This window comes from Trachemys scripta, chromosome 16, assembly GCF_013100865.1.
Source record: "Trachemys scripta elegans isolate TJP31775 chromosome 16, CAS_Tse_1.0, whole genome shotgun sequence".
NCBI classification, from domain to species: domain Eukaryota; kingdom Metazoa; phylum Chordata; order Testudines; family Emydidae; genus Trachemys; species Trachemys scripta.
Genome location: NC_048313.1, coordinates 16530208 through 16552856, shown reverse-complemented (window position 1 = coordinate 16552856; position 22649 = coordinate 16530208). Strand labels below are relative to the sequence as shown.

The 22649-nt window shown below is 53.5% G+C and overlaps 1 protein-coding gene across 2 annotated transcripts; it reads left to right on the top strand.

Annotated features, from left to right (window-relative positions):
* Window positions 1-4867: 4867 nt before the first annotated feature.
* On the top strand, window positions 4868-22502 carry NACC1 (nucleus accumbens associated 1). Of its 2 annotated transcripts, none has more exons than XM_034792259.1 (5): window positions 4868-5819; window positions 7168-7350; window positions 9140-9245; window positions 9660-9757; window positions 11416-22502. In XM_034792259.1, the coding sequence occupies exons 1-5, from the start codon at window positions 4913-4915 to the stop codon at window positions 11673-11675; spliced, it is 1554 nt and encodes a 517-aa protein (XP_034648150.1). In that variant the 5' UTR covers window positions 4868-4912; the 3' UTR covers window positions 11676-22502. The 2 variants fall into 2 exon arrangements, with proteins under 2 accessions (XP_034648150.1, XP_034648149.1); XM_034792258.1 differs by having other exon boundaries at window positions 7165-7350.
* The last annotated feature ends 147 nt before the right edge of the window (window positions 22503-22649 follow it).

Genomic DNA, 22649 nt, shown 5'->3' with positions numbered 1-22649 from the left:
CCCCCCCCGCCTCCACCCGAGATTGGGGGCTCTCTCGTACCGGGCCCTGCACAGACCCCCCCCCCCCCCCCCGATATTGGGGGCTCTCTCGTACTGGGCCCTGCACAGACACCCACCCGCCGCAGTGATCTGGGCCTGCACAGACCCTCCTCCGGCTGAGATTGGGGGTCCCTTCATGCTGCGTCTTGCATAGACCCCCAGTAGAGATTGGGGGGCCGCATCATGCCAGGCACTGCACATGCACAGGGTGAGGGACTGGCCCTGCCCCAGTGAGCTTTCTGTCTAGCCAGACAGATTCAGATTGGAAAGAAGGCAGCAGTTTTTAATGCTCAGGGTGATTCACCGTTGGAACAAACCTCCAGGTGGTGGAATCTGCATCCTGGTGTCTCTCAGCTGTAGCCAAAGACCAGCTGCTGGGCTCAGCACACATGTAAATGGGTGAAACTGAAGGACTTGGCGTACAGTAGTTCAGGGTAGAGGTTGTAATGGTCCCTCTGTGTCTTAAACCCGCTGCCCTATAAATAAGGGGACAGAGGCAGGATCGGTCCCCCTGGTTTATCACTGAGGGGACGGCAGCCCAGAAACGTGATGTGACTTGTCTGCATGAAAAAGTTGCTCTGGTTTTGAAGCGAAGGTGTGAACGTAAACCAATTGGGGTGAAAGCGGTGCCAAGGGGCACTCTGGTTTCGGTGTAAAAGCAGCTTCTCTGGGGTTGGTTCAAGTTGATTAGAGACAAATTTAAACTCGACCGAAATCAGATCATCCATGCAGCGGTTACCCGGGTCTTTAAAACAAACAAACGTGAGTTAAACCAGTTTGACTTTTCCAAGTAGACAAGGCTGAGCGATGCCAGGAACGGAGCCCAGGCCCCCGAGTCCTGGTCCGTTATCTTCACCACAAGACCTTCCTTTCGCTTCTCTTTTTTTAGAAGGAATCTTATAAGTAGCCTGCAGAATAAGGCGGAGAAAAAACTTGCCCTTGTTTTTGTTCTGATGGTGCCTTTGCCCAGAAAGGTTTGCATTAGGAATTCCGGTCCTGGGAGGAGCAGAGAATGAATAAGTTTCTGACGAGGCATGAGCTGCTTGAGAGTGGGACTGTCATCTTGTTCTGCATTTGTACAGCACCTAGCACGGTGCGGCCTAGTGGTCTTGGGATACCTGGGTTCTATTCCTAGCTTTGCTACTGGCCTGCTGGGGGCCCTTGGGTGAGTCACTTACCCCACGCCGTGCCTCGGTTTCTCCATCAGTAAAATAAGAATGACAATGACCTCCTTTGAGATCTGTTCGTGAGGCGTGCCGGACGAGAGCTCGGGCTTGGAGTTTTGCCTTTATTACAAAGTGCTGCCGCGGTGGAATTCCATCCATGGCAGCCACTTATGGGCGCTCACCCTGACCAGACAGCGGTGAGGACAAGGCTGTCTGTTCAGAGGTTCAGCACCTGGCTTCTCCCTGGCACTGAGGCGTCTCAGCGAGCGCCCACTCCTGGTCTGCCCCTGTTAGGAAGAAGAGACGTGAGCATCCCAATATTTCAAAGGCTTTTTAGAAAAGTCAGAGGGAGAGTGAGCTTGAAAGGAGGTGAACAGGAAGCCAAGGAATAAGGCGGGGACGGCAGGGGGTGGAGGATTCTGTTCTGTTAGAAGGGGGGAGGAGGGGCGGGAAGCCAGGACTCCTGGGTTCTTTGCCCAGCTCTAAGAGAGGAGTAGTGTCTAGTGGTTGGAGCAGTGGGGGCAGGAAGCCAGGACTCCTGGGTTCTTTGCCCAGCTCTAAGAGAGGAGTAGTGTCTAGAGGTTGGAGCAGGGGGTGGGAGCTAGAAGCTAGAATTCCTGGATTCTATCCCCAGCTGTAGGAGGGGAGTGGTGCCTAGTGATTAGAGCGGAGTTAGAATCCAGGGCTCCTGGGTTCTCTCTACAGCACCACCACTGTGCAGCTTTAGGCAAATGCTTGTACCTTGGCCTTCCACCTCCCCCCCCCAGTGTAAAATTGGGAGTGGGTCGCCCCACACCCACTAGGAATACCCACAGTGGCTGGGCTTTCTTGAAATGGCTACATCTAGGGCTGGAGAGAAGGCGGCTCATCGGGGCTTGGGCTGATGAGACGACCGAGCCACAGGGGGCCTTGGCTTTCTCCCCGCTCCGGGGTTGGGGAGATGCCAGTGGGGTACTCGGATCAGGCCCCGGCTCCCAGCGGCAGTGTCTGTGGAGACAAGCGCATCACGTGGTGGATAAGTCAATACTCTGTTCGCTTGGTTACCTTTCCGCGCTCCTGCTTTGCATCCCTGCGTGGCTAGTTGGTTCAGCCAGTGTTTACTCCCGCTCGCTCGCTCGCTCAATGGGTTTTTATCCTGGTTTCAGTGTCTGCCACAACTCGAAATGGTGCAGGATTTGCCCGTGCTGCTCACTGCATCTCGCCTCCCCCACACCCATCAAAGACGTCCAGCACACGGGGGCCGGTTAGGGAAAGGAGTATGGGGCCGTTCCCTTCTAGGGGGGTTGACTCTGATCCAGCCCCGGTTAGGGGACCGGCTGGCTCGGGGGCAGGAGGGAATGGGATTCAGGGCCTTTCCCCTTTATGGGGCGCCAGCTTTCATCCAGCCCCAGGTTAGGGGAGCGGTTCGTTCAGGGGACCAGGAACTGGGACATGGCCTCTTTCCTCTCTGGGGGGTGCTGGCTCCGATCCAGCCCCAGGCTGGGGGCCCCTGTGAGTCAGAGGCAGGTGGAGTCTCTCCTGTTCTCTTGGGATTTTTTAAAAAATCAATTAGCTTAAAAAAAAAGTAGTCTAGCAAATTGTTCTGCTAATCACGAATAAATTAACCCTCCTCCCAGCTTCGTTCCATAGCGATTTGATAGGCTTGGCAAGTCTCCGTGATGGGCTGGGAGCATGAAAGTGGCTCTGATTTCCTGCCTTGTTAGCAAGGGTTTGGAGAAAAGATGGCCGCGTGGCTAAGAGCTCGTGGGTGCTCACGGGCGCGCTGTGTCTTTGTAACCATTACAGAATGGATCAAAGGACATACTTGTCCCTCCAACATATCATTAACCTGTGGAACTCACTGTTACGGGACGGCGTGGAGGCCAAAAACTTGGCAAGAGTCAAAGAGCGATTGGACGTGCACACCACACCCACGAGGTGTGGTGCTCTGTCCCCTTGGAGTGGTGACTAGGCTACTTAAAGATTGGACTAGCCTTGGTGGACAGAGCCGAGTCTTCTAGCAGAGGTAGCCAAGCTCATGCTTTAAGATCCAGGGGTCTCAGGTTTGGTCCCCCGGATGTGTCAGGATTTCCAGGGGGTAGGACACCAGCCTGGGACTTGGGAGACCGGGTTTAGTTCCCTGCTGTACCACAGACTCCCCATGTGACCTTGGGCTTCTTTGTGGCTCAGTTTTCCCATCTGTACAATGGGGTGAATAGCACCACCCTACCTCCAGACACGGTTTGGGAGGGGTGAGGCATTGCAGTTGTCACCGATTGGAGGAGGGGCAAACAATGACGATGACGGGTCACTGACGCAAGCGAACACTGCTTACAGCTAACAGTAAATGGGTCCGGCTCGGAACGGAGAGCGTCGGCCGTGTTTCCAGGCCGGGGGGCTCTCTCCTGGGAAGCGGGGACTCTGCAAAAGATTTGGTTGTGGTGGATAATCAGCTGAGCAGCGCGACGCTGAGGCCAAAACAGCTAGTGGGATCCGGGGACGTATAAACGGGAACGTGGAGTAGGAGCAGAGAGGAGATTTTCCCTCTGCATTCGGCACTGGGGCGAGCACGGCTGGAATCCAGTGCCCACGATTCAAGAAGGATGTTGATAAATTGAAGAGGGGTCAGAGAAGAGCCACAAGAATGATCTAAAGGAATAGAAAACCTGCCCCGTGATGATAGGCTCCAGGCTCCAGTTAGCTTATTCAAGAGAAGGTTAAGGGGTGACTTGATCTACCTGGGGAGTAACGGGCTCTTCTGTCTAGCCGAGGAAGGTTCGAACACGATCCTCTGGCTGGAAGTTGAAGCTAGACAAACTCAGACGGAGAGTAACCAGTGGAACAACTTACCGACAGCTTCTCCGTCGCTGGGTGTGTTTCGAATGGCTCTGCTCTAGGAATTCATTCGGGGCCGTTCTGTGGCCTGGGTTCTACAGATCACGACGGTCCCTTCTGGCCGTGGGGTCTATGAAAGTATCCTACGGACACGGATTGGGGTTTATCAGCCTGCGGTTGCCTCTGAGCGAATGGGCTTCTTTTTTAGCTCAGGTGGGACTCTGGCTGTGGGATCCAGAGGTGTTAGGTTCAACCCCTTCTGCTGGACCCCACTGCGGGTTCATTCCCCAGGGTTTAAATACAACGCGGGCCCCACACAGCGGCAGCCTAAAGATCTTAATGTGAACCTGCCTGACGGGACTGGGACGCTCCGTCACAGCCAGGCAAATAGCTAATGCACTTTCCTTTTTATTCCCCCCCCCCTCCCTTTTATCATGACCCCCACCCCCTGCTTCCGTGTCTCGCCTGTCTCCCCCCGGCAACAGCTTCCTTGCCTCCCTCAACGCGCACCGCCTCCCTGTTTGCCTTCCCCTTGTCTTCTCTTCTTCCCTCTCCTTTTCTACCTCTCTCTCCATGTCTGCATCCACCTACCCCGTCTGTCTGTCTCTGTTGTCATATCCACCCACCTGTCCGTCTCCGTCTGCTGTCATCCGTACCTATCTGTCCATCCCCCTGCATCTCCACTGGTGTATCTGATTGTGGTCCATGTGCATCCATCCCCACCCGTCCATCCATCATGGGGCATGCCCACCCATCACGTGTATCCCTCCATCCGTCCGTCCGTCTCCTCCTCTCCCCTCCCCGTGGCTTTCCCCTCCGCCCTGTCTCCAGCAGACCCCCCGCCGCCTCCCCGCCGCCTCCCCGCCCCCACCCCACGCCAGGAGGAGACGACTATGGCGCAGACGCTGCAGATGGAGATCCCCAACTTCGGCAACAGCATCCTGGAGTGCCTGAACGAGCAGCGCCTGCAGGGGTTGTACTGCGACGTCTCGGTGGTGGTGAAAGGCCACGCCTTCAAGGCTCACCGGGCCGTCCTGGCGGCCAGCAGCTCCTACTTCCGGGACCTTTTCAACAACAGCAAGAGCGCGGTGGTGGAGCTGCCGGCGGCCGTGCAGCCCCAGTCCTTCCAGCAGATTCTCAGCTTCTGCTACACGGGCCGGCTGAGCATGAACGTGGGAGACCAGTTCCTGCTGATGTACACGGCCGGCTTCCTCCAGATCCAGGAGATCATGGAGAAAGGGACTGAGTTCTTCCTGAAGGTCAGCTCCCCCAGCTGCGACTCCCAGGGCCTGCATGCCGAGGAGACCCCTTCCTCCGAGCCCCAGAGCCCCGTGGCCCAGACCTCCACCTGGCCCTCCTGTAACACCCCCTTGCCCCTGGTGTCCCGCGTCAAGACAGAGCAGCAGGAGTCGGACTCCGTCCAGTGCACTTTCGTGGTCAAGCGGCTCTGGGACAACGGCCAGAAGGAGGGAGGAGGCGGCGGAGGTGGGGGAGGAGGCAACAACGGGAGCCGCAAAATGGCCAAGTTCTCCACGCAGGACCTAGGAGGCAACCGGCAGCAGCAGCAGCAGCAGGGGGCGCAAGCAGGAGGAGGCGGCGGGTCCGGCGTGGTTAGCGGGCCCAGCACGTCCGACCAGACCAGCCCCGGCACGTCCAGCGCCTACACGAGCGACAGCCCAAGCTCCTATCACAACGAGGAGGATGAAGAGGAGGACGCGGCCGAGGAAGGCTCCGATGAGCAGTACCGGCAGATCTGCAACATGTACACGATGTACAGCATGATGAATGTAGGGCAGGCAGGTGAGCATGGCCGAATGGGGAGGGGCCCTTAATGCTCCGCCCCTCAGGGGGAGGGGCTTGGGAAAGGGGAGGAGCGCTAGTGCTCTGCCCCCTTGGGGGCATGGCACAGGGAGATGGGAAGGGGCGGAGCTTGGAGCTTATACTGCTTCTCTCTCCCTAGAGCAGTGGCTGGGGGAAGGGGAGGGACTTATTGCTCCACCCCTTTGGGGCGTGGCCGAGGGAAGGGGCGGGGCTTCTGCTCTGCCGCTGGGTGTGATACATTCGATGTCAGGGTTATGGGCGGGCGAGGACGATGACTTGTTTGCATTGCGAGGTGAATCCAGCCACGCTAGCTGGAGAGTCTGGCCTGGAAGAGCTTAGAGAACTCAAGAAAGGAAGAAGAAGAACAGGAGGACTTGTGGCACCTTAGAGACTAACAAATTTATTAGAGCATAAGCTTTCGTGGACTACAGCCCACTTCTTCGGATGCAAGAAAGGAAGGGTGGCCCAGTGCCCTAAAGACCCAGGTTCAATTCCCAGCTCTGCCACAAGTTCCCAGTGTGACTGTGGGCATGTTGCTTGGTCTCTCTGTGCCTCAGTTTCCCACCTGTACACTGGGGATCCCTGCCCTGCCTCCCCGGAGTGCAGTGAGGAGAAATGCATTAAAGATTGTGAGGCACCCAGATATCCCAGCGGCGGGGGTAAGACAAGGATGTGAGCGGCAACATCTGGGCGTAGAAACCTTAAATCAACGACCTGGGCAAGGCCTGGAGATGCTGGTTTTTCTGGGGTTTCTCCAGCTGTTCCAGGCTTCTCCTTGGATAAAGGCTCAGCTGAGTTTCGCTGGGTCTCAGCCCGGTTCCCAGTGGGCCGGGCACACCCAGGTTGCTATCAAAGCAGGGCTCAGCGGTGGGGCTGAGGGTCACTCAGCGGCTAGAGAAGCCCGTCTGCAAGGGGGCGTTTAAATTCACACGGACCCATGGCTGGGAGGGGAGCTGGGCCGGTGATCCCCCTTGTAACAGGGGAGAGTTCGCTCTTCTCCAGCTGGAGAGACAAACCCCTCGCGTTCCAGATCCCGTCTGTGTGGGGGTTAAAAATTACCGTCAGCTCCCGGAAAGGGAAACTGACACAAAGAATCACGGGTCCTGGTCGCTGTAGTGAGTCGGTGGCAAACCTGGGAGTAGAACCCAGGAGTCCGGACTCCCAGTCCCCCCCTGCTCTAACCACTAGACTCCCCTCCCCTCCCAGAGCCAGGTAAAGAACCCAGGAGTCCTGGCTCCCAGGCTGCCCCCACCCCACTAGCCTGAATGTTTAGGCCTAGGAGCTGTGTTCTGTGTGTTCACCCTCTACTCCCCCCGGCCCGCAGCAGCAGCAGCCGCAGAGAAGGTGGAAGCCCTGCCCGACCAGGTGGCCTCTGAGTCTCGCAACCGGATCCGGGTGCGGCAAGATCTGGCGTCGCTACCGGCCGAGCTCATCAACCAGATCGGGAACCGGTGTCACCCCAAGCTGTACGACGAGGGCGACCCTGCTGAGAAGCTGGAGCTCGTGACAGGTGCGTGGAGGTGGGGGGTGGGCAGACCTGAGGGGAGGAGGCAGAGACCAGTCTGGGTTTGGGGGCAGGGGGGCTAATTGAGTTGCAGCAGGTGAATGTGTTGCCACTATCGTAGGGCTTGATCCAAACTCAAACTCAGTGGGGTTCTTCCCTTACCGGGAGCTGAGCACGTGTTCCTGGGCACTGGCCAATGGGAGCCAGTGACAGGAGAGGCAGTGAGGCCCAACGGGCTGGCACTCGCCAGACCTGGGTTCTGTTCCCAGCTCTGCCACTGCCTTACTGGGTGACCTCGGGCAAGTTCCCCCCACCCTGTACCTCAGTTTCCCATCCCACCCTGGGTCTATGCAGGGCCTGGACTGCTGGGGACTCGCTCAGGGGCGGGAGCTGTCTATGCAGCATCCCGCATGAGAGAGGGCTCCAGTCTCAATCTGGGGAGAGGGGCTGTGCCGGGCCCGGAATGATGGGTAGGGCCCTAAGAAATTCACCGCTGTGAAAAACGCGTCACGGGCTGTGGAATCTGGTCTCCCCGTGAAATCCATATAGCGTAGGGTAGAAGTACACAGAAGACCAGATTTCACAGGGGAGACCAGCGTTTCTCAAACGAGGGGTCCCAGCCCAAACTGCGGTTGTGGGGGGTCACAAGGCTATTGTAGGGGGGAGCGATATTGCCACCTTTACTTCTGTGCTGCCATCAGAGCGGGGCTCCCTGCCAGCAGCCGCAGAGCTTCGTGCCACCGGGGAAGGTTCCTGGAGGTGGATCTGAGCCGACCCCGGAAGCAGCCCCTGCAGGGGAAGAGGAAGGTCCCTCACCAACCTGGCCAGGATCCCAGCCCTGGCTTTCCCTGCCTCTGGGCCCTGTGTCCCGGCGTTCAGAGGTCAAAGGGACCTTGGACTGGTCACCCGCCCAACCATGGTATAGGCCGGCCCTTGCACTCCCCCACACAAGTGGGGAACCTCCCCCCCTCCCCCCGCCCCATGCCACCCTCACATCTGTGCTGTTCCTGGCGGCCGTGCTGCCTTCAGAGCCTGGCCAGCAGCTGCTGCTCTTCGGCCACCCAGCTCGGAAGGCAGCGTCGCCGTCAGCAGCAGCGCAGAAGTGAGGGCGGCAATACTGCGACTTGCCCTACAATAGCCTTGCGACCCCCCCCTCCCCCCAGCCCATGACCCCCAGGGTTACAACCCCGTGAAATGTCACTGAAACCGTGAAATTTACAGTTTTAAAAATCCTGTGGCTTTGAAATTGACCAAAATTGACGGTGAATTTGGTAGGGCCCTAATGATGGGTGGACCCCGATTTTGGCTGGGGGGTGCTTGTGTGGTGCTTGGCACAATAGGTGATCCCAATCTTGGCTGGGGGTGGGGTCTGTGGGGTGACCAGCACAGCAAGGGACCCTGATCTTGGTTGGAGGAGGGGGCCCATGGGGCATGCGATACAGCAGAGGACCCCGAATTTCGTTATGGTGGGGAGGTCCATGGGGTGCTGAGCACAGCAGTGGGCCCCAATCGTCGTCGTTAACCTCCCGTGCCCTAGCGTATGCTGCATTACAGCCCCGTCCCCCATCCCGTGTTGCCCCGAAGCCAGGACCTCCCATCGCCATGCAGAAGCCGCTGGCTGTCGCCACCAGGTCGGGGATCGAGGCTCCCATCCCACGGCGAGTTGTGCTCCGGCTCCGTTCTGTGGGCTCGGCAGCGAGGCAGGAATGGAGGCTGTTCCCTGGTCGCACCCCCTTGTGGGGAGTCAGAGGGACACGTCTGGGTCCTAATGGGTTTTTTTTCCCACCCCGCCTAGGCACGAACGTGTACATCACCCGGGCGCAGCTGATGAACTGCCATGTCAGCGCGGGGACGCGGCACAAAGTGCTTCTGAGACGGCTTCTGGCCTCCTTTTTCGATCGGTGAATTTTGGCTTTCTGTACTGTGGGGGTGGGGCTGCGGCTCCCTTTTCCTGTCCCCTTCCCTGTCCTGCCAGGCCTGATGCAGCACTGGGAGTCAGGACTCCTGGGTTCTCTCTCTGGCTCTGGGAGGGGTGTGGGGGCTGGAGGGTTAGAGCAGGGGGGCTGGGAGCCAGGACTCCGGGGTTCTAGCCCCAGCTCCGGGAAGGGAGTGGGGTCTAGTGGTTAGAGCACAAGGGGCCAGGAATCAGAACTGGGTTCCCCCCGACCTATGGTAAGGGACTGGCGGGGGTAGAGCGGGGGGCACTGGGAGTGAAGACTTCCGGGTTCTTTGCCCGCATTTGAGTAGGGGATGGGGGTCTAGGGGTCAGAGCAGGGCAGCATTGGTTCTCATTCTCAATGCTTTCCCCTCGCTAGGAACACTCTGGCAAACAGCTGTGGCACCGGCATCCGCTCGTCCACCAACGACCCCAGCCGGAAGCCGCTAGACAGCAGGGTCCTGCATGCCGTGAAGTGTGAGTATGTGGGGCAGGGGCTCCACAAGGCAGCATCCTTCAGGCCCCATGGGGGATGCGCGGGGCTCCAAAGCCTGTCTCCCAGCAGATGGTACTGCCCCCCATCCAGGTGGGCTGCTCGGAGTCCCAGTGACGCTATGGGGCCTGACCCGAAGCCCGTTGCATCTTCCCCATTGAGCTTCATGCCCTTTGCATCAGGCTCATTAAGGAGATCCTGGCCTGGGCATCCAGAGACCAGTGGGGGGCAGGCCCAGAGACCCAGCGGGCACAGAAGGCGGCTGTGATGCCAAGGCCTGTTCTGAGCATTGGTTCTGGTTCTGAGCATTGCAGCGGGGGTTTCTGTTCTGTTCTGAGTGGGGTGACCAGATGTCCCGGTTTTCTAGGGACAGTCCCGATATTCAGGGTTCTTTCTTATATTGGCGTCTATTACCCCTCACCCCCCCCGTCCCAATTTTTCACACTTGCTGTCTGGTCACCCTAGTTCTGAGTCACATGCTCTCCGTCACATGACCCTTGTATGCTCCATCTGGGGAAGGGGTGGCCTAATCCTGGCCCCGCCCCCTGTTAAAGGGCCAGACTCTCCTTTGCAGAACAGCACAGAGGAGGACCCCAGATGCACAGAGGGAGAATTACACTCATTATGTGTGTGTGTGGGGTGGGGGGGGTAGAGAATGGGGATCTAAAGGCAGAGACAGGAATTTCCCATCACTGAGATCACGCCCCCTGCTGGTCAGAGGCTGCAGAGGGACAGTCAATAAATGTAGGCCCAAACTTAAAAAGCTTATTGTTTTTTAAAATAATAATAATTCCCACCGTTTTTACCCCACATCTAATATTGGCTGGTTTTAGACTATTTCAATCACTCTGGAAAACAGGATTTTTGTTTGTTGTCGGTTGGTTTCCAATAGTTGGTTCCTAACCAGCAGGGCAAAGAACAGATTTTTTTCGTTCGTTGACAATTTAGAAAAGTTGGGAAGTAGGGGGGCAGGGTTGATCGTTTTGGTGAATCAAAAAGTAAAAATAAGCCATGAATAGTTTGGGTGGAACAAAAATGTTAGTTCCTGGTGGGAGCGAAAATGAAAACTTCTGAAATTGTTGGCGAATGAAACGATTGGGAAAAAAAGAGTTTTGGGTGGAACGAAACATTTTGTTTAGTTGAAACCGGCGTCTTTTGGTTTGACCATTTCAAAACACTCTTTGAACTCGGAAGGGAACATTGCAACGAAAAGTATCAGGGGGTAGCCGTGTTAGTCTGTCTCCTCAAAAACAACAAGGAGGCCGGTGGCACCTTAAAGACTAACAGATTTATTTGGGCATAAGCTTTCATGGGTAAAAAACCTCACTTCTTCAGATGCATTGAAACGAAAAGTCGCTTCAAACCGAAAAATCAATTATTTTTTTGTATAATTTTTTGTTAGGCTTTTTGCCCTAAATGAACAATTAGGCGAAACGGACGTGAATTTGCAAAACAAGTTTGGTGTTGCGGAAGCTGCATTTTTTGTTGGGCTGGGGGGAAACATCCTAGTGTTACGCTGGGCTCCAACAGGCTCCTGTCCTCTGTGGATCTGGCACTGGGAGGGGGTCTCACAACTTTCCAGGGGGGTGCTAGCTTGGTTGCCTGACTAATAAGCGGCTTCTTTTTCCGCCCCGCTCCCCAGTCTACTGCCAGAACTTCGCCCCCAACTTCAAAGAGAGCGAGATGAACGCCATCGCCGCCGACATGTGCACGAATGCCCGGCGCGTGGTCCGTAAGAGCTGGATCCCCAAACTGAAGCTGCTGATGGCAGAAGGGGACACCTACACCACGTTCATCAACGACACTGGGAAGATGGAGCCGGACATCATGGGAGTGGAGCACAACTTTGAGACAGGCAGTCACGACGGGGATGCAGGGACCTCGGCCGAGAGCCTCCAGTAAAAACCGCTTCCTCCCTTTAGCCCTTTCCATTCACTGATTTATTTTATTTTAATTTCTTAAGTTGATTATTTTTAGCGTCCCACGTTGATTTGAGTTTAATCTGTTTTTTGTTTTTGTTTTCGGTTTGCCAGGGGGGAAAAAAAAGTTGCACCGTCTCTTTAAAAAACCAAAATCATCCTCGGTTCCTAATGCAGTGTGGGTAATGAGAGAGGGGTCGGCGGTGTGGGCAGTTTTGATCTCACGCTGTTCTTCCCGGGCGGGCGGATGTTTTTGTGGGTAGCCTTGTGAGTCAAATCGGGGAAATCCCCCCCCTTTCCTCCCCTTTGCGTTGTGCAGGATCCGTGCTTTTAATGAGCTCTCTTTAAATAGATCTGTAAATAATTGATTACGCTCTATATGCAGGTTCTGTTTATAGGTGGTTTGCAAAGGGGCAATAAATGATGGATCATATCTCAAGCATATCAAAGACAGGAGCGGAGGGTGTGTGGCAGCTGGATCTAAGCTTCCCATTGGATTCGATAACCATCCCTGAGAACGGATTAACCGTGCATTCAAGCCGTCATTAACCCCGTGCAAACCGCTTACGAATGGAGCCTTCGTACAAAGTGTGCCCGGATGATTTTTACAGGAAAATAAAAATCCAAATTAAGACCCTGATTTCTAAAAAGCATCTGTTCAAGACAGCATGTAAGCATGCGCTTAACTTTAAGCACCTCTTGAATTCAGTCAAAATGGGCCTTTGACCTTATTCATCTTAAGTGCCAAAGTCCCGTTTTCTTTCATCCATCCGCGTGTTGCAGTGATGAGGGTGGAGATAAAGGATGGGGCTTAACGTGTGCGTCTCTGAATGGGGGCTTTTTTTTTTAAAGCAAGTGACAGAGCAACGCTTCTGGCTGTGATGTCTTTTCACATTGCGTCTACACTGGATTTTTTCTTCTTTCCCCTTCCCACCACGTAGTGTCAGATCCGAGTGCAGCGACTCACAAGTGACCTCTATGGGGATTTGAACCCTGCCCAGAGCCAACCCAATTTCCTGTTGCTTTGTCTCCCTCAAGTGGCCAGGCTGCATGTAAAGGTTTGAATCCTCTAATGGGCCACATCTTTCAGCTCACCTGGTCGCAGTTTGGGCTTATTTTGCCACAAGTCTGAGATTCAGTCCCCAGCCAAGGGGGGTCGGGTTACGCTCACTTGAAATTCGAGATCAGCGGCAGAGCTGGGTGAAAAGTGTTGGCTGAGATTTCTTTTGGCTGAAAAAGGCGGATTCGCCGCCGAACCGGGGCAGTTTCACCCAATTGTTTTGGCCCAACCCATCCCCCGAAACGTTTTGTTTTGACATTTTCAAATGATTTCAACGTTTCAACATAACGTGTGGTTTAGAAATGACCTTCAATTTTATTTTAGAAATACCATTTAAAAAAATGCTCCAAAACAAAACGTTCTGCTTCAGGGTGAACAGGGTTTGTTCAACCTGATGCAACTTTTTTTCTGATTTTTTTTTTTTGGGGGGGGGGGAGAGGAGCGCGCGGGCACGGAGCGTTGACACTGACATCACTATAGCTACGCTGATGTAAAACCAAAATCCAGCATAGATGAGACCCTGAATGCGATATGCAAGGCCGTGTTTGTTTTTTAAATAGCAAGGGGCATTGTCGAGGCAAAAGAAAAAGAGTAATCTATTTGAATCCTTTCTGATTAATGGCAGGATCCCAAGTTGTGATTTTAAACGTGTAGACCCCGATCCTGCAAACACAGACAGGATTCATCTGTAAGCGTGTGTGTGTGTTCATTGACATGTTCACATGCTGCTTCTTAAGCACTAGGCCCTGTTTCCATTCCTGGAATTGATGCTGTATGTTTTCTTGAAATGACACTGGTTAATTTCACATTCCCTTTCTAGTCAGTTTCACTTCTGTGTTGCTTTGCAGTCAGGGACTCCTGGGTTCTGTTCCCAGCTCTGGGAATGGCGTGTGGACTGGTGGTTGTTACAGGGGGCTGGGAGTCAGGATTCCTGGGTTCTGTTCCCAGCTCTGCTACCGACTTACCCCTCTCTGTGCCTCAGTTTCCCCATCTGCAAAATGGGGATAATGATTCTTACCTTGGAAAAGCTGCTAAGTATTATTACTATTGTTGTGGTTGTTGCATCTGTGAACATTTTTAAATTAAAAGAAAAAACAACCACACCCCCAAATTGGAAATTAAAATGCCAACATGAAAACATCGTTATCCCTCTTAGAATTTTTTTTTTGCCACCTTCTGTTTTCTTTTTAAGTCAGTGCCCTATCCCAGGAGTCGGTACCCCTTGGAGCTGATAAAACTTTCCCCATAATTAGGTTATGGGGACAGGGAAAGTTTAAAAAAAAAAACATTTAAAATGTAATGTAAAAAAATCTACATTTCAGGAGTTGGGGGGCTGTGAATAGTAACTTTGTTGGGGTCTGACCCCCTCTCCCATCCCCCTTGTGTAGCCCTGTACCCCAGCGGGATCAGACTGGGGTGATCAGCTGCCGGAGGTTAAGGATGGAGGCGTAACGCCATGTGGACGGTCTCTCTAGTTGCTGTAGCAAGTCAGATCGTTTTGTGTACGTGACGGCGGATGGGGAGAGGGGATTAGTAGAAAGATAGAAAATCAAAACGGTTGTTGGCTTGTCCCTGGGGGAGTTCACACGCACCATGCTCCGCCCGATTGGAGGGTTCAAACCCTGGCCATTCCGTGCTGCAAGCGTTGGCCTGAGCCGCTTGACTCTGCAGTGCTGTGAACCTGAGGACGTTAAGCAGAGGCATGTAAAGGCAGATCACTTCTGGCCCTGGGTCAGATGGCTAGAGCGTACACAGCATTGGCTGCCGAGGGGGCTTGTGGGAAGGGATTGGAGGACCATCATCTATTGATTGTTGTGACTGCAGTTAGCTCGTCCCTCGGATTGCTAACTCAGCGTCCGCCCCATGTGGCTCGGGTAGCGGTGTCTGAATGTGAAGCGTGTGATGGGGGAAACCAGGTCCTGAACCTGAGTTAAATCTGCCGTGGAGACGAGCAAAGCGCTCCCCTTCTCTCGAGCCTACCCTACACCCACACGTATATTACTGGATCAAAGGGGGTGGTTTTCACACGGATGTAGTTAAACTAGATGCAACATTTGTGTGTGTGGACGTTCCTATACGACTTTAAACCTGGCTCCTGCCTCTAAAATTACAGGTGCAAGCTAAACCAGTTTGAAACCCATATAAGAGTGTCCACACACAATTAAACCGATTGACCTGAAACCGGTGCAACATCTGTGTGTAGGGCTTCGTCTAGCTACAAAGTTTTGCCGGCATAGCTGTGTTGTCTGGGCGTGTGACATAATCACAACCTCCTCCCGGCATAGCTGTCCCACCACAACACCCGGTGGAGATACATAGTTGATGGCGTTCGGGGAGACAATGCTGTGCTGGAATAGAACTTCCTTTGTCGGTACAAGCCGCATCTCCACATCGCTAGCATAGACGAGCCCTTGGTATGGGTTACCCCAGGCAGGGTTATTAGGACTTAAGCAATCCCGGAGGACCAGGGAAGGGCAAACATAGTGCCGATCTTTAAAAGGGGAGCAAAGAGGCCCCCGGGAATCACAGAGCAGTCAGCCTGACTTTGATATCTGGAAAGGCAGTGGAACAGATGATTAAACCAGCAATTTATAAGCCCCTAGAGGACAATGGGGTGACAAGGAATTAGCCGGCATGGATTGGTCAAGAACAAATCACGCCAAACCAAGCTAATTTCCTTCTTTGACAGGGTTACTGGCCTCGCGGGTGGGGGGAAGCAGTAGACACGATAGATCTTGATTTTAGGTGGGCTTTTGACGCATGACCTCATCAGCAAACGAGGGAAGTGTGATCTAGATGAAATTAGTATCAGATGGGTGGCGGGAAGACTCAAAGAGGAGTTATAGCTGTAGAACTGGGAGGATGTCTCTTGCGGCGTCCCGCATGGGTCAGACCTGGGTCTGGTCCTAGTCAATATTTTCATTGACTTGGATGATGGAGTGGGACCCGCGCTTCTGGCATGTGCGGATGTCCGAGCCGGGGGGGGAAGGAGGGGGGTTGCGGGCACTTTGGAGGACAGGGCTCGAATTCAAAACGACTTGGACAAATTGGAGAGAGATGAAATTCAGTAAAGACAAGGGCAAAATATTTCACTGGAGAAGGAAAAATCAAATGACAAAAAAAGACTCGCCTCGTTCTGGGGTGCATTAACAGGAGGGCGGTGGTCAGGTGTGGGAGGTCCCTGTCGCTCCTCAGCACTGCAGGGTCTCAGCTGGAGTCCGGTGCCCAGTTCTGGGTGCTGCACTTTAGGAAAAAGGTGGATAAACTGGAGAGAGGCCAGAGGAGAGCGCCGAAAGGGATCAAAGGTTTCGAACACCTGGCCGATGAGGAGAGGTTAAAAACCCTGAGCCTGGTTAGCCGTGAGAAAGGCAGACTGAAGGGGGATCTGATAAATCTTCAGCTATGTTAAGGGCCGTTATAAAGGGGACAGGAATCCGTCGTTCTCCCTGTCCACCGGAGACAGGACAAGAAGTAACGGGTTTAATCTGCAGCAAGGGAGATTTAGGTCTGATATTAGAAACGCTTTGCAACTAGAGGGGGCGTGGAAGGGAGGTGGTGGAATCTCCATCGTGGCCGGGTTTTAAGGACAGGCTGGACGATTAGCTGTCGGGGATGGTCCGGGTTTACTTGGCCCAGTTTCAGCGCAGGGAGCTGGACATGGCGACCTCTCGAGGTCCCTTCCAGCCCCACATTTCTATGGTTCTTTGTCCTTTATTCCCTATTAAACAGCTTTGCTGAATATCCCCATGCGACGGGTGAGTGGCTGTAAAACCGTTCTGCCCACTCCGCGATGGTGTGATGATCACACGCTGTTACAGCTGCATTTTGTATCAGACTTGTAATTACCCAGAGCTTCCCGCGAGGTGATATTATTAATATAGTGGTTTTCATCAATAGATCTCAAAGCTGCTTACAATCTTTATTAGTCACGGTTTCTTTTGACTGCAAATACATTCCCCTCTCTCTCACGCACACGGCTGCAGCAGAAAGAAAGGGAGAGGTGGTTGGTTTTTTGTTTAGATTTTTTTTTAGTAAAAACTTTTCCGCCTGGAATGTCTGACCATTTGATCTCCTTTTTAGTGAAAAGAGAAGTGTGTGTGGGGGGGGAAGAAATGAACTAGTCTTGTGTGTCTGGAAAACAGCTGCCTGCAAAAATTGTGCTTCCAAAAATTGTAAGAGCATAAATCCTCTTAATTAATAATTTTTAAGCCACCAGCTGTGGTGGGTTTGAGACGCCCTCCCACATAAATGTTTCTAGTGTGTGTATTTTTAACACTTTAAGAACGTAATATCAAAGTATAATCCTTTAAAAAAAATTTCCAATCAATCAGAATATGTAAAATTCACCCCCGTTCAGCAGGCTGACTCCAGATCTATGCGTCGCTTACACGCTTGAACTAGAATTTAACGTGACAAAAAAGACCCGTGCCGGTGTGAATTCCGCCTAGTGGGGCAGATCCCCAGGGGATGAAAATCTGCGTGGCTCCACTAAAGTCAATGGGGCCAGATCCTTAGCTGGTATGAATTGGCTGCAGCTCCGTTGGCGTCTGCCAGTTCACACGAGCTGAGGGTCAGGCCGTTGGGCTGTTAAGAACAGCCTTCTGCCGGGTGTGCCAACTTGTCAGTGGAAAAGCAGACTCCGCCCCCTCGTGCATTATCCTAGGATGACTCGGGGCCCGCTCCTGTGAGATGCTGAGCGCTGGGACCTGAGCCAGGGAAGCCCGATGGAGCCTGCTTAACTTTAAGCACGCCAGAAGTTCTGATGAAATCAGTGGGACGACGCACATGCTTAAAGTTAAGCGTGTGCTTAAGCGCTTTGCTGGATCGGGCCCTAGGGCGTGGGATTGGTTCAGATTTGTCTACAATTCAGAAACTTTACTGGCTCACTGGCAAAATTCCAAATGTTGGAGGAAAAGGTTTTGATTTTTTTTTTCTCTCTTTAAATGTTTCTTTCTGGGATTTTGATCAGCTGTAAAGAGTGCAGCGAAATGCTTTGCACTGGGACAAAACATCCCATTGGGACAAAATTTGAAACTTGGACCAAATGTCACTCGTTAGCCCCTCCCCTCGTTTTCCTCCCAACCCTGTTTTATCACAATTTGTTTGGAAAGATTTCGAGGTCAGGGGCCCGTTGGTCTGGCTACTGGTGGCTTGCGTGGCTAACCTTGTCTCTAGATCAGCGTCATTGGTTAGTTTGGCTCTTGAAGAAATGAAAAGCAAAGACTTTGGGATCATGGTAACTGACTAGAAATCAAAGACGAGCGTGTGGTGTTTGTTAGTTATTTGAAATAACCTTTTTTTTTAATTGCTCCTTGTTTTAACGTGTGTTTTTTAAATGTGGTGGTGTATGAAACATTATTTTTTTGGTGCATATTTTTACTGATTTCACTATCCCCCCCTCTCCCGATTTAAAAATAATAATTATGAAGCGGGGGATGGGGGACTTTCCAATGACACTGTAACTGGCTTCCCAATGACACTGTAACGACTTTATTTCACTTTCAGAAAGGATACTGTCAAAGCATTGTTAGGCCTGTACGCCCCGCTCTGGGCACTGAATCCAGTGGGGTTACTTCTGTAGTTAGAGGCACATTCTGTAACGCTCGCCAGGAAGCGGCCGCCCCCAATTGTAATGTGCTCATGGCTGGGAGCCCCGCGCCGCCCTGCGGGCTGAAATCTGAACTGCTCACCTGTGGGACAAGAGCCCAACACTGCGAAATAGAAGCGTGGTTCTTTCGTAGCGCAGAGGGCTGGGGGGTTCTCCTGTGTAGAGCGGGAGGATCTGAGTTCTAATCCCGCCGTGAAATTGCAAGTGATAACAGTTAAATCTGGGGTGGGGATAGATTTGTTATAACATATTTTTACAAAGTCTTCAGCTGTTTTACTTATAACCACCGGGGATTCGGAGACTGGAGGGGATTTTACAGTGTCTGTCCCATCCATAGAATCACAGGACTGGAAGGGACCTCGAGAGGCATCTAGTCCAGTCCCCTGCACTCAGGCAGGACTAAGTGTTATCTAGATCATCCCTGACTGGTGTAGGTCTAACCTGCTTTCAGAAATCTCCAATGATGGAGATTCCACAACATCCCTTGGTCATTTATTCCAGTGCGTCACCACCCTGACAGTCAGGACGTATTTCCTAACGTCCAACCTCTAGAGCCCTTGCTGCAATGTAAGCCCCTTGTGTCTTGTCCTAAAGATCAGAACTCAGATCTTCCTACTCTGCCCACGATAGCCCCAGCCTGCCGTGTCCCAGGAGAATCGTGCTGGTTCATTCGCTTCGTGGTCACTTTTACAGTTTCACTTTGAGTTCCCCTCCAGGCAGGGGAGGGAGGTGATGAGATTCACATAGTGAAACCAGACCCGCAAAAATCCTATTTCCCAGAGCAATTAAAATAGTCTAGAAAATACAGAGCCTAGAGCTGGGGTAAAAAAGCCCTCTAAACAAGTGTGAGAATGACTCCCTTTTTTTAAACCGAAACCTTTTTAGCTTGGCCTATGTTGTTTGACAGTCCTTGCAGCCTTTGTCCAGCAGGGGGCAGGCTCCAGGTGATGGGAAATAACTGGCTTCCCCTACAGCTGCCCAGTCTCTCTCCTCTACCAGAGGGTGTGGGTTGCCCGGGGGGAGGGGGGGGGCAGATGTGTGTCACAGCCCCCCCTCAGTGTGTGTCTGCAGAGCATGGAGTATGGTAGTGGCCACGCTGGGAGCTCTTGGGGGTCTCCGGTTTGGTGCCCCGGGGTGTCACCTGAGATGGCGGCCGGGCTTGGAGGGGGATCAAAGTGGTGTCTTGTGACTCTCGCCTCGAGGAGGGAATTTCCTGTCCGGTTGTTAGATAGATGCAGCACCTGAGGCTGAGAGCTCGCTCGTCACCTGCCCCTCGCTGATGCTGATCTGAAGCACATACCCTAGTCCTTACAAAGAGGCCCTGAGGGTGAGGATTGAGGGGCTCAGGGGGGAGCCCAGGAGTCCTGACTCCCAGACCCCCCTACTCTAACCCACTAGACCCCACTCCCCTCCCAGAGCCAGGGATAGAACCCAGGAGTCCTGACTCCCAGACCCCCCCCGCTCTACCCACTAGACCCCACTCCTCTCCCAGAGCTGGGGAGAGAACCCAGGAGTCCTAGCTCTCTCTTCCCACAGCGCTAACCATTTGACCACACTCCCGCTCAGAACCCAGCTCTCCTGACTTTGCCAAGTGCCTTACCTGCTGCGTCGCGCTGCCTGGCTGGCTGCTGTTAATTTGTAATATTTCGTTCATTTACGCTGACTGGGACAGATTCCTTGGCCCAGGATATAAATCTCCCCTCCCCACCCCTCGCTGAACAGGAAGTGGGGCAGGATCCGACTTCCCTGACTTAGGGACCAGAATTATGCAGCTACCAGTGGACGGTCCTGTTCTGCCAGCGCCTTTGGCAATAGGCCAGTGGGGTCTGCTAGAAATGTGAGGCTCTGTCACTTTCTTGGGGCACTTTTAGGATAGCCCCGCGCAGGCCCCTGGGGCCGGTCCTGTGGTTGGATCTGCTCTACCCAGGCAGAATGGGAGCTGTCACGGGAACGGAGCAGGGCGGATAGGGACTGGGGGCCAGCGAAAGCTGCGGATCAGCGTGCGTTACGTGCCCCCCCAGCCCCCTCTCTGTGCCTGGTCCCCACACGCTGTAGCAGCTCCTGCTTTTAGCTCCGGCGGTGTAGCCGTCACACCAGGACTCCTGGGTTTTCTTCCCAGCTCTGGGACAGGGAGGAGTCCCTTCGGTCCCGTGCCTCAGTTTCCCCATATACACACACTGAACTGGAGGGAATATGGCCCAGCCTGGTGACCCACAGAGGATGCGGGCAGCACAAGCTGACAGCGTTTGCGGTGAGGACGCGGCAGGGCACATAGTGTGGCGAGTGTCAGGGAAAATCAGCCGGATCTGGCGACTGGCAGGGAGATCCCCTGGGGTGGGGGTTGCTTCTGGGATCTCCCCGGTCTGTGTTCTTGCACTAGGTCACAGCAGGGATCCCTGCCGTCTGGGGGGATCTCAGCCCCAGGAGGCTGCTCTAACTGCCGCTTCAGGCCTGGGGAGGTACAGACTAGTCTGATCTGCCCCCTATTTCCACCACCTAGGCAGGGTGGAATTCCCAGGCCCTCTGCACCCCATAGGCACTTTCAGATCCCTTTGTGCTGCTGGGGAGGCGGGGGGAGGACTTGAGAATCAGACCCAGAACCTCCCAGGCATGTGGGCGGCCAACAGCTGGCCTGACAGAAAGTTCTGGGGCTGGGGGAGAAAGTAGCTCCGCAATAAGGACTGTGGTGGCGTTGGGGCTGGTTCTGCGTGGGGGCTGGTTCTGCTGGTTATTCCCCTCTCCTTCCCACCCCTCCAGTAACTGGACTTTTGATTTAATATTGTAAAAGGGAAATGAGATTTCAGTCCCAGATCCTGGAGTTAAATGCTTAATTCCCAGGGGAGTTAGGCATGTGAATGCCTTTCAGGACTTGGGGTTTAGTTTATAATGCAGGGGGAGGGGATTCTGGGGTGGGGAGCCTAGTGGGAATGGGTTTGCCGCAGCCCCCTTTAGCAGAGTTGGGTTACACCAGTGCATGTCTGCCGCTGATGCTTTGGTTGTAATGGAGTGACTCCGGATTGTCTGGAGCTCAGAGGAGTGACTCCGGCTTGACACCGGAACTGAGATGGGAGTAGGTCTCACTTTCTGCAGCTAGAATTTTTTTGTTTGTTTGTCCCCCTCCTTCCCTGCCAGCCCCGAGAGGACTGAGATGGGCGTGTGTCCCCCCTGCCCCACAGCGTGCTCCAGGTGCTCCAGCCTCATTGACATTGTAACTCGGGAGACCTCTCCTTACGCAACGTGCCGGCAATCCCAGATGCCCCTGCACCCCAGTGTTCTTGACTCTCCCAAGAGCCAAGGGAGGGCCCATGCCATAGATCCGTGCCTGGAAATGGGATGTTAGCCACATGCTCGTCCACCCAGGCTGCAGTGTGTTAGCCTGCACATCCCTTCACCCCGAATTAACCGTGCTGGAAACCTGACAATCTGCCCCCCCGCCCCGCGCCAGGTTCAAGTGGGAAGCCCTTCCCGCCCGCCCCCACTCCGGCAATGGGAATTTTTTTTCTAAGCTGGCAAATGTATTCACATGATTGTTTGCGTTTTCTTTCCAATCCGGACTTCACTTTACGCGTTTGAGTTGGGACGCGGCACCTGGGTTTGTCCCCAGTTCTTTGGTTGGCTGGGTCGGTTTCCCTTTCGTTCCCGGCGTCGTTGGTTTTGGTTTCTTTTAAAAAAAACAAAACGAACTGAGGGAAAAAAACGGATTAAAAAAACCTCTCTAATTTACTCTTTAAAAAGCACTAAACACCTGCTTGTTCAAAGCGCCTGCCCGTGCAGCATGGATGCCTTCCAAGTGCTTTCAGTTGATGCAAACAGCTTCTATAATCTCAAGCATCCCCCCCCCGACCCCCCGTCTCTGCCACCCCGTCATAACATACTTACAAAGAGGAAAACAAAACAAAACTTTACAAAATGTTAATGCAACTCACTCTTTGCTCTCCAGCGCCCCCTGCTGTTACTCTAACCCTGCCCCCGCCCCCCCAATAATGCCAGTATTTGTTCTGTGTTATAAGTGCCAAGACATTTTTGTGACTCCCTCATTCCTGTGACCTGAGAGTATCGACAATTGCACATTAACTACTGTAAAGATTTAAAAAAGAGGAATTCAGAAATGTTAATAAAAAAAAAAAAAGGTTTGTAACAAATTTGCACACCCGGCTGGTTATTTTCTATCCTGATTTCACACGCACACCCCAGGCATTTGCCAACAGCTGGAGGTTGGTGTTTAAGGCACACGAGATAGCTGGGTTCGGTTCCTTGGCCAAGTCATGGCCAATTCTGTGCCTCAGTTT

What these genes read in the sequence shown, in the direction of transcription:
- NACC1 (XM_034792258.1), top strand. Translation starts at nt 4,913, where the DNA reads ATGGCGCAGACGCTGCAGATGGAGATCCCCAACTTCGGCAACAGCATC. An exon ending in GATGAATGTAGGGCAGGCAG is followed by an intron (nt 5,820 to 7,164) that starts GTGAGCATGGCC and finishes CCCGGCCCGCAG; the next exon opens with CAGCAGCAGCCGCAGAGAAG. An exon ending in GGTCCTGCATGCCGTGAAGT is followed by an intron (nt 9,758 to 11,415) that starts GTGAGTATGTGG and finishes CCCGCTCCCCAG; the next exon opens with TCTACTGCCAGAACTTCGCC.